The sequence below is a fragment of the Mus caroli genome, unplaced genomic scaffold (assembly GCF_978045245.1).
Source record: "Mus caroli unplaced genomic scaffold, Mus_caroli_1 scaffold_7, whole genome shotgun sequence".
Classification (NCBI taxonomy): domain Eukaryota; kingdom Metazoa; phylum Chordata; class Mammalia; order Rodentia; family Muridae; genus Mus; species Mus caroli.
In genome coordinates, this window is record NW_028227262.1 from 24,471,930 (window position 1) to 24,485,448 (window position 13,519).

Here is a 13,519-nt window from a genome sequence, read left to right on the forward strand (position 1 = left end):
AAGATCTGCATGTGGACGAATCCTTTATTTTTATAGGGAATTCTTTATTACTTCCAAAATTACTATCCCACTTTACATACATTTTATGGCGCAGTCAGGGCCACATATGGGTTTGTTTGTTTTGAGACAGGGTCTCACTGTGTAGCCCTGGCTGGCCTGGAACTCAACAGGCTAGCTTCAAATTCACATTGATCTTGCCTGCCGCTGACTCCCAAGGCATGTGTTACATCACCACTCCCCCTGCCATTTATGGTTTTCTTATGAAAATGCCATAACAACATGATTATTTGGTAATGTAAACACCTTTAATTGATAAAAGCTTTCTAGTCTCTCTCTCTCTCTTTCTCTCTCTCTCTTTCTCTCTCTCTCTGAGATAGGGTCTCATTATGTAGCTCTCATTGTCCTGGAAATCAGATGAAGACCAGGCTACCCTCTGCATTCCTCTGCATCCCAAGTGCTAGAATTAAAGGCATGGACCACCATATCTGGCATACCCTTTTTATTCTAGTCTAGTCATTTTGGTGTTTTGAGACAGGGTATGTGTGTGTGTGTGTGTGTGTGTGTGTGTGTGTGTGTAGCCCTGGCTGGCCTTCAATTTATGAGATCTGAGTGCCTCTGCGTCCCAAGTGTGGGGATTAAAGGCCAGCTCTACCACCCTTTGACTTTTTAATCTTAATTTAAGTTTAGCATGCAGATAGAATGAGACATTTAAATAGTCCACTTTAGACTTTTCAAGCCAAGATTTTTCAAATCAGATAACGGTGGCACATGGGCACACACCTTTAATCGCAACCCTCTAGAGCAGAGAGTCAGGTGGCTCTCTGAGCGAGTTTGAGACCAGCCTGGTCTAGAGTTTTAGAAGAGACGGGGTTACAGAGAGAGGCCCTATCTTGAAAAATCAAACAAAAAGAAAACAAAATCACCTTTTTCTGTCAGGGCTGAAGATATGGATTAGTGCTTGAGATCCTTTGCTGCTCTCGCAGAGGAGCCAAGTTCAATTCCCAGCATCCACGCAGAAGCTCACAACCACCTGCAACCCCAGCTCTAGGGGACCCCATGACCCCTGAGGGTACTTGCCAGTACACACGCGCATACACTGCACACACAGATGAAGGAATGAGAGAAGCAGGAGGTAACAACTGGTAGACAGTCAAAAGACACCTCACCCTCCAAAGGAACCAGTTTCTCTTTTGGCTAAAAGCCAAAACATCCTTTGTCGTCCTCTTGGCAGCCTCTTCCTTGCCAGAGGCCAGAGATGCCACAAGGATTTGGGGCCTCTGATCCCTGATCTGATTCCTAAATGATTTGTGTGTAAAGGGGCGTTAACAGCAAGAAGCTCGTTAAGTCCCTCTACCGTAGAAAGCAGAAGTTCGAGGCTGGGTGGAACCTCGGGAACCTAGGATAAGACAATCTTATTTGCTGGGTGTGGTGACACAGGCCTTCCTTTAATTCTAGCATTTTGGAGCTAAAGGCAGGAGGATCTCTGAATTTCAGGCCAGACAGGGCTACTTTGTGAGACCCTGTCTCCAAAAAGCCTTCACATGTTGAGCCCAAACTAAAACCTGAGCACTTAGTTAGGCCCCTCTGACGAGCCTTCCCTCTCCTTCTGCAATGTCACAGGGACCCAATGCCTTTATTAGCATTTACTCTTATGTGATTCTTATATAGGACAGTACATGCAAGGTGCCCATAGCGCATTCTTCTGACAGATCTTCAAAGCTATGATTTGAATGGGGAGGAAGTGAGATCTTACAAACAGTGCATTTCAAGCCAAAGAAAACCTTCACCTAGAAATTACTGTTTTTCTACTTTTGTTCTCCATATCCCTTTCTTGTTTTTAAAACAGGGAAAGAACACATATGACACTTTCTGAATAAACAAGAGACAGGGCAAGTGTAGTGTCTTATGCTTGCTATTCCAGCTGAAGCTAAGAGAGTTGAGTTTGAGGCTATCCTGGGCTACAACAGTGAGTTCCAGGCTAGCCTGGGTTACATATGAACTCCTGTCTCATAACAACAACAAACAGATACGCTTTCATGTTCTCTAAGGAGCTACTTCTGCTTCACCTAGAGAACTCCTCCTGGGCCTTAAACATTCTAGTCTTTAATTTCTTAACTGCTGGAAACAGACACAGACAGACAGACAGATAGACCACACACAGAGAGACACAGAGAGAGACACAGAGAGAGAGAGACAGACAGACACACAGACACCCACACAATTTAAAACCTTTAGGCATGAGAACAAACAACAGAACTTTCCTAGGCAGGTGCAGCTGGGACCTAGTTCTTGTCATAGCCACAGGTCAGTTTTGTAACTGTATTAATAAATGGGACATCGGTTAAGTTATGAGTTGAGTGACAACTCAATAATCTGAGATTTGAAGAACGACAAGGCACTGCTCTGAGTTCACGGCAAGCCTATAGGCCACATGAGTTCCAGGCCAGCTTGGACTACACAGAGACTCTGCCTTAGAAAAACAGACAGACAAAGGAAAAGGAAATGCTACACTGCTCGAGATGGCCGAGCTGACACAAAAAGCAAAGTTGGCAGGCAGCATTGGTCCCATGCTGTTATGAGGAAGCTCTGCGGCTGACCCTGTCATCTGGAGCTCCTGTGATGGTAATGGTTACAACACTTATGCTCATAATCTTTTAGCAAAATGACTAACAGAGAATGGCAAGGCACACTAGCTGGCCAGTGGAGGACACTAAGCCTAAAGAATCCAAGAGAGTTGCTCTGCCAAAGATCCAAGCATACACTGATGTTTCAAAAAGTTTGAGAGCACGCAGACATCAAGTACGATAACAGAAATGATGAAAGGATTTTAACAGTCCTGAGCTGTAGGGCAGCAAGTGTAACCTGAAGGTGTCTGAACAGGTGATCACAGCAGGGCGTGGGGAGGAAGCCTGGATCCCAGCACCTGGAGGCTGAGGCAAGAGTCACTCCACACACTTCTTGGGCTGAAGATAAAACCTAATCTCAAAGGCTAGCAGATTACTCAACTGGTCTTGGTGCTGCGGGGCCTGGGATGCCAGATCCTCTGGAGGCCGAGGCAAGAAAAGAACCAATTCAAAGCCTTCCAAATGATATGCATATAACCTAGTGCCTAGAGAGCAAGGCTGGTTTCAAACTAAACAAAAAGTGGCAAGTGGCAGGCTAGGTGTGACAGGTGGCTGAGGGCAGATCCCTGTGCGTCTGATGTCAGCCTGGGCTGCAGGTGGATTTCAGGCTGGCCTGAGATACGGGGGAATATCTAATCAGCCCATATATCAAACTAGTCGAGGTCTGGGGGTAGCACACACCAGCAGTCCCAACACCTGGGAAGTGGAGGCTGGAGGATCAGGAGATCAAGGTCACCCTGGGCCACTTACAAACACACTCCGACCAGAAGCTTCAGACGCTGAGGAAAATCTGTGGCTATGAATTAGTGTAAAGTTCAAGAACACAGACATAATAGACTATTCCTAGACTTTTACAATTGGAAGGGCCCGTGAAAGTCATTCAGGACACGTCCCTGTTTTATAGTGTGGGTCATAGTCAGAAGCCCCAGCTGTTTAGTTAGTGTGATTCAATTTTAAGTTCCATTTAGTTATCGTTGATGTCAATGCCACCCTAAGAAAGACGGCGCTGGACAACGAACAGCCTTTCCCCTGAAGGGCCGACTGTGAAAGGAGCTGACCCACGGGCTTGGTTGATTTTTCTTTTTTCTTTTGTTTTTTCGAGACAGGGTTTCTCTGTATAGCCCTGGCTGTCCTGGAACTCACTTTGTAGACCAGGCTGGCCTCGAACTCAGAAATCCGCCTGCCTTTGCCTACTGAGTGCTGGGATTAAAGGCGTGTGCCACCACGCCCGCCTTTTTTTTTTTTTTTTGATTTTTATTTTTCAAGTCACTAACATTAGTGAAACTAATGCTCACTCCTAACTGCAATTTTTGAGCAGCCAGGCAAGCAGTCTTCGGCCATGACCACACCCACAGAACCCTGCGGTAGGCAGAGTGGCCATCTGTTCCATTTGGCCAGCTCTGACTTTGGATACTGAGGTAGCCGTGTGCTGATTGCACCTTGGTTAACCACCAAGTTGACAGAAAGGATTATAGAAGGAATTTTATTTTACAGCTCGATAAGGCTCCACTCAATCCCCTATGGCCGTGAGCTCAGACTCCTGGTAGATAAGGGCAGAGGTCTTAAGTAACTTAGCCTTTCTAGTCCCCAGCTGTCAGAAACTCAACAGGGGAAATTACAACAGTGCTGTAATCATCTGTTGATAACTAGCAGGCTTCAGAGAATCGCCTGAGGACCATTTGGGGCAATGTCCAGTGTGAAGCAGCTACAAAGCCAGTGTGGTGGTGTTCACTTGTAATCCCATCACTGGGGGGAGATAGAGGTAGACGGATCAAGGCCAGCCTAGGCTACCAAGGACACCATCTCACCAAAACCAAACAGGAAAACAGTGGTAGTTATTTCTGTTACTAATAAGTAACCCCCTTCCACCTGGCTCTTAACACAGCACAGGCTGGACTCAAACTTGCCCAGTAGCTGAGGCCCATCCTGCATCTTCTTCCTCCACTTCCTGGGTGCTGGGATTACAGTGTGAACGACCACCCCTGGAGCTCAAATCCAAGGCTCAAATCAACTGACCCACAACCCCCCCAGCCCTGCCTAAACCCGATTGCAAGCTCAGGTCTTAAAATTTCCTTGGAACTTAAAGTAAGACTCAAACTAGATCACAAAGCAGCACTCAACAGTCCCGGACTTTCTCTATCTCTGTGCCGGGCTATCTAGGCAGAAGATGGAAGTTGGGTCCTGGCCGTCCCTCTCTTGTCTACCCTGCTATGCTGAGGATGGAGCTGAAGACCATGTGCACCTTAAGCAGGTGTAGTTTTAGGACTGCTGCTCTCTCACTGAGCTACATACCCAGTCCTTTGTTTAGGGTCTAGGCTGGCCTTGAACTCATGATTGTTTTGATGCTAGAATTACAGGCATGCGCCACTCGTCTTTTTCTCAAGGGGAATTCCTTTTGTTTTCCCAAATCATTCATTCATACATTCATTTAATCAACAATTATTTACAGAGTCAAGTGCTCTGAACTCTGGGTACACATAATGAACTAGACGTAATATATGGTTAGAAGACTTCATTCAGCATAGGACCGTGACAGGGGCATGATTTCAGATGGAGTCAGCAAAGAATGCTCACAGGAAGCAACAATTTGATGAGAGACCCAAAAGGTGGCTTGGCGCGTCAGGTGTCTAACTGAGCAAAGAACTTGCTGGGTTAGTGTGCACAAAGGCTCAGGGGCAGGAAGGGATTCCAGCCTCCCAGAGGAAGGGAAGAAAGGCTGTGAGGCTTGAGGCTATGCACTTGTTTGAAACAAGGCTGGAGCAGACAAGGGCTCACCAGCCAGGGATTACAGAAGCCCTTCGAGTGACCTCGAAGAGACAAGGTGGAGTCTTTGGTTTCCACCGGCTTTGTTGACGAAGGTACTTTCAAAGTCCGCCTTTCAAACAATTCCGCATTCCTCAAGTCTCAAAGTTGTCTCTCCCCTCAATGGACCCACCTTGCCTACAAGCCATAAGGACCCAGATCCACGATCCTACCCGTTACATCAGGCTCCTAAGTGCTCGCGTCCTTCCTAAGCCGAAAGAAGGAAACTTACTGTGGTTCCAAAGTGCATTATGTATGAATGCTTCATCTTTAAACCTCATAATGCGTGGGACTTCTTGTAGTCATTTGGGTTTCTGGCTTTTACTGGGGTCAGCCCATTGATGTCACATGAGATCCCTATCGAAACTGACAGCCCATAATGTCCGAGTGCTCGGCTTTATTACACACACACACACACACACACACACACACACACACACAGAGTCTTACTGCTCCTGCCCTTGCGGCATAAAGAACACTGCTTGTCCTTGTCATAACGGGTATACCTTGTTGATTCTATAAAGAATCCATGTTGTACATTACGTTAAGGAATGATAAAACCCAAGCTGTTAAGGGGGAGGTGCTTCCCAGGGGCACTTGTCAGCACTGGGGCTCACAGCAAGACTCATCTTTATCATCCTCGAAATCACACGCAACACACATGTCTACATCCACAGTCTTCTGGCTGTCGGAAGTACTCAGCACGCAACATAACTTAGGTACTAAATACTAAAGATGGTGAGCTGGGTGGTGGTGGCACACACTTTAATCCCAGCACTGGGAATTAGATGCAGGCAGATCTCAGTGAGTTTGGGGCCTGTCTGGTCTATCAAACGAGTCTCAGGGCAGCCAGGGCTACACAGTAAGACCCTGTGACAGAGTGCTTGTTTCATGTGTGAAACCCTGGTTCACCCAACGCTCCCTACCTTCCTCTCTCAAATGATAATCTCTGAATTATCATTTGACTTTCCAGATTGCTTCCTGTAACTCATTAATAGGACATGGGACATAAATGGTATGAAAAATAACATAGCAAGGGCCAATGTTGTTTCCCTAAACATGTTTCTAATACATTTATACATTATGGAAAGTATACAGTATGGAAAGATCTCTTATCGTAGGTCTTTAGCAAGGAGATCAGAAAGCCAGTGTTTTAATACGCTGAACCCATAGAGCTTAAGGAGAGAAAGCAGAAAACCAGGCTAGAGTTCAGTTCCCAGCGCCTTATCACTGCTTTCTCTTCTTTTGTTTTTGATCTTGTGACACAGGGTTTCTCAGTGTAGCCTTGGCAGTCCCAGAACTCCCACTGGAGACCAGGCTGGCCTCAAACTCCGAGATCCCCCTGCCTTTGCCTGAGTGCTGGGGTTTAAGGTGTGCACGGCCACCACTGCAGGGCAGTACCACTGATTTCTTTAAGACTTATCTTTTATTATTTTTAATTCTGTGTACTTGGTATGCAGGGCAGTGGTGGCGCACGCCTTTAATCCCAGCACCTTGGAGGCAGAGGCAGGTGGATTTCTGAGTTCCAGGACAGCCTGGTCTACAGAGTGAGTTCCAGGATAGCCAGGGCTACACAGAGAAACCCTGTCTCGCAAAACCAAAGTAAAATAAAATAAAATAAAAATTTCTGTGTACTTGTGTGTGGGTTTGTGTAGGTGAGAGCATGTGCTTACAGAGGCCAGATGTGCCAGAACCCCTAAACCTGGCATTACAGGCAGTTGTGAGCCTCATGATTTGGATGCTGGGGACTGAACCTGCATCCTCTGGAAGGCAACTTTTTTTTTCTTTAAGATTTATTTATTGATTATATGTAAGTACACTGTAGCTGTCTTCAGACACTCCAGAAGAGGGAGTCAGTTACGGATGGTTGTGAGCCACCATGTGGTTGCTGGGATTTGAACTCTGGACCTTCGGAAGAGCAGTCGGGTGCTCTTACCCACTGAGCCATCTCACCAGCCCCGGAAGGTAACTCTTAACCTTTGAGTTACCTCTTTAGCCCTAATTTTGTTTGTTTTTCTTTGGTTCTTCCAGGCAGGTACTGGGCAGTCCAGGTTGGGCTCACATGTGCTGTGTAGGAAAGGATGACCTTGAACTCATGCTGCCCCTGCCTCCACTCCCAAGGGCTGGAGTTACACAGGCTAATACCACTTCAAGGAAAATGTATTTACCAGCAAAACATACTTTCCAAGTCAGGCCAACCGTATGCGTTTGTATTTACATGTATATATTTAACCCAGGCCCAGAAATGGCATCCTATATAGATATATAATTGTGTTGGAATGCAGTTCAGTGGTCCAGGGCTTGCCTAGCATGAGGTAGGTCCTGAGTTTAACTCCCAGTACTGGAAGGAGAAGGAAGAGGAGCCCAGAACTGATTTGAAAATGGGAAATCCTACAAAGGACCAGAGGGAACAGCATCGTGTGATGGAGAAGGCAGCCATGGGAATGCTAGTGTGAACAGGCCAGAAGGCTTGGAAAAGGGACTGTTGTTCCATGTACTTATTACTCTGATTATGTGTCGCCATGGCAGAAGAGAAAAGGAGGGGGATGGGACATGGGGAAGATGATTTCCTAGTCAGGCTTACTTTTGTGACATCGCATAGCAGCAGTGCCGGGTGGTCTTTGATGTCAGCACACAAAAGACAATTCCAAGTCCTAATTCCAACCTTCCTTCCTTCCACTTAACAGGCCGACCTGACGACGCACTGCGTCCCGTCTTAGACTTCCAGTACACAGATGTGAAACCTCCTACCTAATGAACAGCAAGCATTCCTAATTGCCAACCCCAACGCCAACGCCAACAAACTGGGTCAGAAGCAAGGTTCAAAGAGTCACAAGCTCAAAGCTGCGGTGGTACATAAAGCCAGAGATGTGGGATGCTGATAAATTTGGGTGATGTTTGAGTGACACCGTATTGAGCCAGCCACGGAACCTAAGGTCCCTCCATCTCTAAAATCTTAGGATCCTACCAAGGAAGAGCAAAACTTTTATCAGAGCAAAGGAAGATCACCTTGGTATGATATGAAATAACAATGGTATTAGCCAAGGTGGTTTCAGTATGGATTAAAGTTCCAGTCATCCTGTAGATTGGATCCACACCCTCTGGTGATTATGTGTCCATGTCTCAGCTGACTCCTGGATAACTTCCACATTTCTTTCTCGAATTTAAACTCTTCCCAGCCCAATCGTCTCAAACTTTTTTTTTTTTTTTTAGATAGGGTCTCAAACCATTAACCCAGGCTCAAACTCACAGTTCTCTTGCCTTAGTCTCAGGGCACTGAGCCTCAAAGGCATAAGTCACCACACCCAATTTATCTCAAACTTCCTACAGTTAACCCTCTACTTACGCCTCTCTCAGGTTAAAGTTATACAGTCTTCCCCAAAAGTTCCAACGACTTAAAAACCTACTGAATCGAGTCTCTGATCTCTGATCTTGACCTATGAATTCTTACCGGACTTTATAGCGATCCAATGCTAAGCACGGCTGTCTTCGTCTCATAAGAGAATTAGATGCAGAACAGTTAAATGGCTTGCCTGGGGGTCCTACCGTTTGTGAGTAGCGACAAGAGTGGTCACTACTCACAAACGGTAAAGACTGGGACTCCTTTAACTTCAAAGTCCACACTTTTTCCATCATACCACGTTACCTCATGTATTAAAAAACCTCGAAGAGTGTGGTTTTTAAAAAGACTATAAAATACATATATAATATATAACACTGCTTGTTGCGACATAAACTCAGGTACATCACATCCTTTGAACCATATGAATAATAGTCCCTTGGAACAAGCATGGAGTTTTAAAGGTTGTTAATAGTGCTGTTTCCCAAGTCCAGGGTAAGAATGTATTCCGGAGTAAATGACAGGTGGGCGGCTAAGGGGGAAAGCAATATGGTACAAGAAAATACTAGAAAGTGGACAGAAAAGTGATGAAAGTACACTATACGTTGGCAATACGCAAAACAGACCGAGAAGACACAAGTATGAAATAATCGGGCAGAGGAGGCCCGTAGGGCTAAAATATCCTAAGTTCGCGGGCCTATGCCTCTCGTAAGGAGAGCGCATGATGGGAGCTGTTAATAACAAATAAGTAGTACTCATGGCCACAGTCAGACATAGGTCGCAAGGGCACAGTCCGGCATATCGATGACAAGGCGGGAGGTGACTGAGGAGCCAAAGGGCACAGTATGGGCCAAAGAAAATGGGAAGAGGTTCAGAGGGTACGGGCCCCCAGACTCGAGACCAGACTTGTCTTCTCTTCGATAGCTGGCTGGTGTGCTTGATGACTCGCACCCCCAAGCCCTCCTAGGTCCCAGGTTCGGGGCAGACAGACAGGTCCTGTCCCCAGACCCCATTCTGCCCATTTCCCTGGGACTCCACAAGGGGGCAGAGACAGGCAGGAGGGTCCTTACCCAGGAAGATGGAGAAGATGAGCCGCAGCGCCTGTTCCGACGCGCCCAGAGACGTCGCCAACTTGTTAAGGCTCAGATCCTCGACACCCGGCCACAGCCCCCGCATCTGCTCCAGCGTCTCTCCCATGTCCCCGTCCGCTGTAGACGCCATCTTAACTGCGGGCGCCCCCCGGGGACCCCCAGCTCCGCGCCCCGAATGTGGGCAGAACGCGGTGGCTTCACCCCCAATTCCGGCCGGGGGCCCGCCCACGGCGTGCGCATTGGCTGCGGGCCCGCCCAGAGCCTCTAGACCCACCCGATTATTGGTCGAGCGAGCCGGGGGCGGGGCCGAGCGCAGCAAGGTAGGAAGAGGGCGGGGCCGAGCGTTTGTAAGGCAAAGGTGACTCCCGTGAGGAAGGGAAACGGGCCGGGCCGGCGGGGCGGGGCGGGGCTTGCGATCGCGACCCAGCTGCTATTGGAGCAGGCGGGAGCGCGAGGCGAGGTGACAGTACAACTGGGTCCGGACGGCTCCGGGCGGGAGTGGGTCGGACGGGTGTTCGGCCGGCTTGCTCGCTGCCTTCCCATTGGTTGAGACAGGAGCAGGCGAGAGTCGGGGCGGGGGGGGGGGGCGGGGGCGTCACCAGACCGCGAGGTTACTCTCGGTCGCCGGCGCTGGGGTTACTGGGGCATGTAACGGAGCGGCGCGAATGTCTGCTGCCACCCCGCGAGCGCCCCCTAACGGTGCCTCCTCGGGGGCGGGGGAGGCGGGGGGAGAGCGGGGGTCCTGCATTCCCAGCCCTTTCCTGGAGGCTCTGGGGGAGCCCAGGGACCCAAGAATACCCTTTAATGCTACGTAGCTCTTCCCGATGCGGGTCCTTTTCGGTTGTTCAAGTACTGGGGCTCGAACCGGTGCCGCGTGCACGCTCTCCTGCCGGAGCTACAACCCTAGTCCTTATGGAGAGTTCCCTTTCTATAGTAAAATGGACCTTCTCTCCGGAGGCAATGAAATTAGGATATGCCTATTTATATTAAAAAGAACCTACTTAACACTTGCCGTTTTAATTAACAGTTAGGCTAGTTTTGTCACGGCTTAAGTAATGTATGTTCCTGATGAAAGTTCAAGCACTAGAGGCATGAAGCAAAGTATGAGCCCTTTCCTCCTATGCAGTGTCACTTCCCACTGATGACCCCAGGGAAAGTGACAGTCTATGGGGTGTGTAACAAGGGGGTTCACAAGTTCTTGTCCTAAAGAGTTCAGCTATGGTTTACACTTCCATGGCATTTTATACTTTTTTCCAGCCCCCCCACCCATTTTTTTTAAACTGGGAAATTGAACGTAGGTTTTACATGTGCTAAGGAAGCATTGAACCACTGAGCTATGTCTCCTGCCTTTTCATATGTCCTTTTATTTTTACTTAAAAGCATTTTTTTTTTTTACATTTATTTGTGTATATATTGGGGTATGTTGGAGGAAGGGCTAGTTTTTGCCACAGAACACACATGAAGGCCAGAAGACAGCTTGCAGGAGACCGTTCTGTCTTTTGCCATGTGGATTTTGACGATTGAACTTAGTGCTGGCAAGTGCTGTAACGCGCTGAGCTATCTCTCTGGTTCGCAATTATTTTAATTAAATTTTAATTTAAAATGATTTACTTTATTTTTAATTATAGGGTTGTGCCTCTGTGGGTGGTGTGTAGATGAAGATTTCCTATCCCTGGTGTCTGGGTGTTACAGGAAGTTGTGAATGGTGCGATATGGGTGCTGGGAATTGAATGCAGGCCCTCTGCAAGAGCAATATTCTCTTTCTTAACCACTGAGCCAGCCCGCCAGCACTGCCATTCTTTTTAAATATGAACTGCTTTACTCCTACTGAAAAGTGCAGACTACAACCTCCCTGGATTAAGAAAAGGCATAATCTAGACCAGTGGCTCTCAGCCTAATGCTGCAACCCTTTAATATAGTTCCTCATGCTGTAGTGATCCCCCAACCCTAAAATTATATTTGTTACTACTTCATAACTGTAATCTTGCTACTGTTATGCATCATCATGCAAATATTTTTGGAGATAGAGGGTTGCTAGAGAGGTCGAGAGCCATGGGTTGAGAACCACTGGCCTGCACAGAGAGCCAAATGTATCCCTTTCTGATGTCATCCCCTTCTTCATGTGAGACTGAAGATCTTAGACAATCACTTGACTGATGTGAATATTCATCACCAGGTAGTTCTGTTTAAAGGTGTGGTTCTGGGCACAGCAGTGGGATGGCACAGCAGGTTGGGGGGTGGGGTGGTGCTTGCTGTAAATGCCTGGCTGACTCTGGACTTTGATTGCTGGGACTCAAGATAGAAAGAGAGAACCAGTTCCCAAAAGTTGTCCTCTGAGTTTTATACATGTATCATGACATGCCTGTCCCCACATTCAAACATACATACATCACACACACACACACACACACACACACACACACCACACACACACACACACACACACACACTCATCCACGTACACTAATAATTTTTTTTAAAGGTGAGCAGGACATGGTGGTGTAAGCCTTTAATTCCAGCACTACAGAAGCTGCGGTAGGAAGATTTCTGTGAGTTTAAGGCCAACCTGGTCTAGTCCAGGATGACTTGGAACTTTGGAACTCTGCAGCTCAGGCTGGCTTTGAACTTTGATTCTCCTGACTCAGACTCCCAAGGGCTGCATATGTGAGCTTCCGGCCAATCCCTCTGTCTCTACATCCCATTCCGACATAGGAATGCTAGGATTATGGAAGTGAGTTCTCATATCTGGCTTTTTAACTTTATTATTATTTGGTTTAAGGCAGGGTGTCACTGTGTAGTCCTGGCTGGTCTGGAACTCTCTATGTAGAACATGTTGGCCTGGCACTCAAAAGATCTTCCGGTGGCTGCCTCCTGAGTGCTGGGATTAAAGGAACATGCGTGGGCAGGTGGTTCTGGATTACAGAAGAAGGCAGGTTGAGCCTCTGCTGCTGTATTTTGCCTCAGGTTCCTACCTTGAGTTCCTGCCCTGACTTGAGTTTCTTGGACGTGGAAGACAAACAACTCCTTTCCCCTTCAAGCTGCTCTGGTCATGGCCGTTTTTTGTTTGGGTTGTTTTGTTTTATCACAACAATAGAAACCCTAATTAAGACACATATTTTAAAAAGTCATTTGCCAGACAGTGGTGGCACACATTTTTAGTTGCAGCACTCGGGCAAGACCAGCCTGGTCTACAGAGCCAGTTCCAGGACAGCCGGGGCTACACACAGAGAAAAAAAAAATCATTTCAATTCTTTTTTTATGAGTTGTGTAGAGAGGAATTATGTACTCTATAGAAAAGAAGAAATAACTGTGTTAGAACTGAATGTGTCCGAGCTGGGCGTGGTGGCGCACGCCTTTTATCCCAGCACTTGGGAGGCAGAGGCAGGCAGATTTCTGAGTTCAAGGTCAGCCTGGTCTACAAAGTGAGTTCTAGGACAGCCAGGGCTATACAGAGAAACCCTGTCTCGAAAAACCAAAAAACCCAAAAAAGTGAAAAAAAAGAACTGAGCATGTCCATCACTGCCGCCACCACCACCACACCTTCTTCTCCTGTTGGTCTTTCTTCCTTTTCTTATTTGTTTCACACTTGGTGCTTTTCTTTTCTGAGGCACCAACAATTACTTTACCTCTGTAGACAGTAGTATCCTTAGCTTCCTGGAGTT

At 47.3% G+C, this 13,519-nt stretch overlaps 1 protein-coding gene across 1 annotated transcript in view; it reads right to left on the reverse strand.

Annotated features, from left to right (window-relative positions):
- The window catches only part of Lpcat3 (lysophosphatidylcholine acyltransferase 3), a 34,862-nt gene extending 24,785 nt beyond the window's left edge, over window positions 1–10,077 (reverse strand). Inside the window, exon 1 of the mRNA XM_021164593.3 lies at window positions 9,837–10,077. Coding sequence (XP_021020252.1) covers window positions 9,837–9,987 — 151 coding nt within the window. The 5' untranslated portion in view covers window positions 9,988–10,077. The remainder of the gene's footprint in view (window positions 1–9,836) is intronic.
- Between the last annotated feature and the right edge of the window lie 3,442 nt (window positions 10,078–13,519).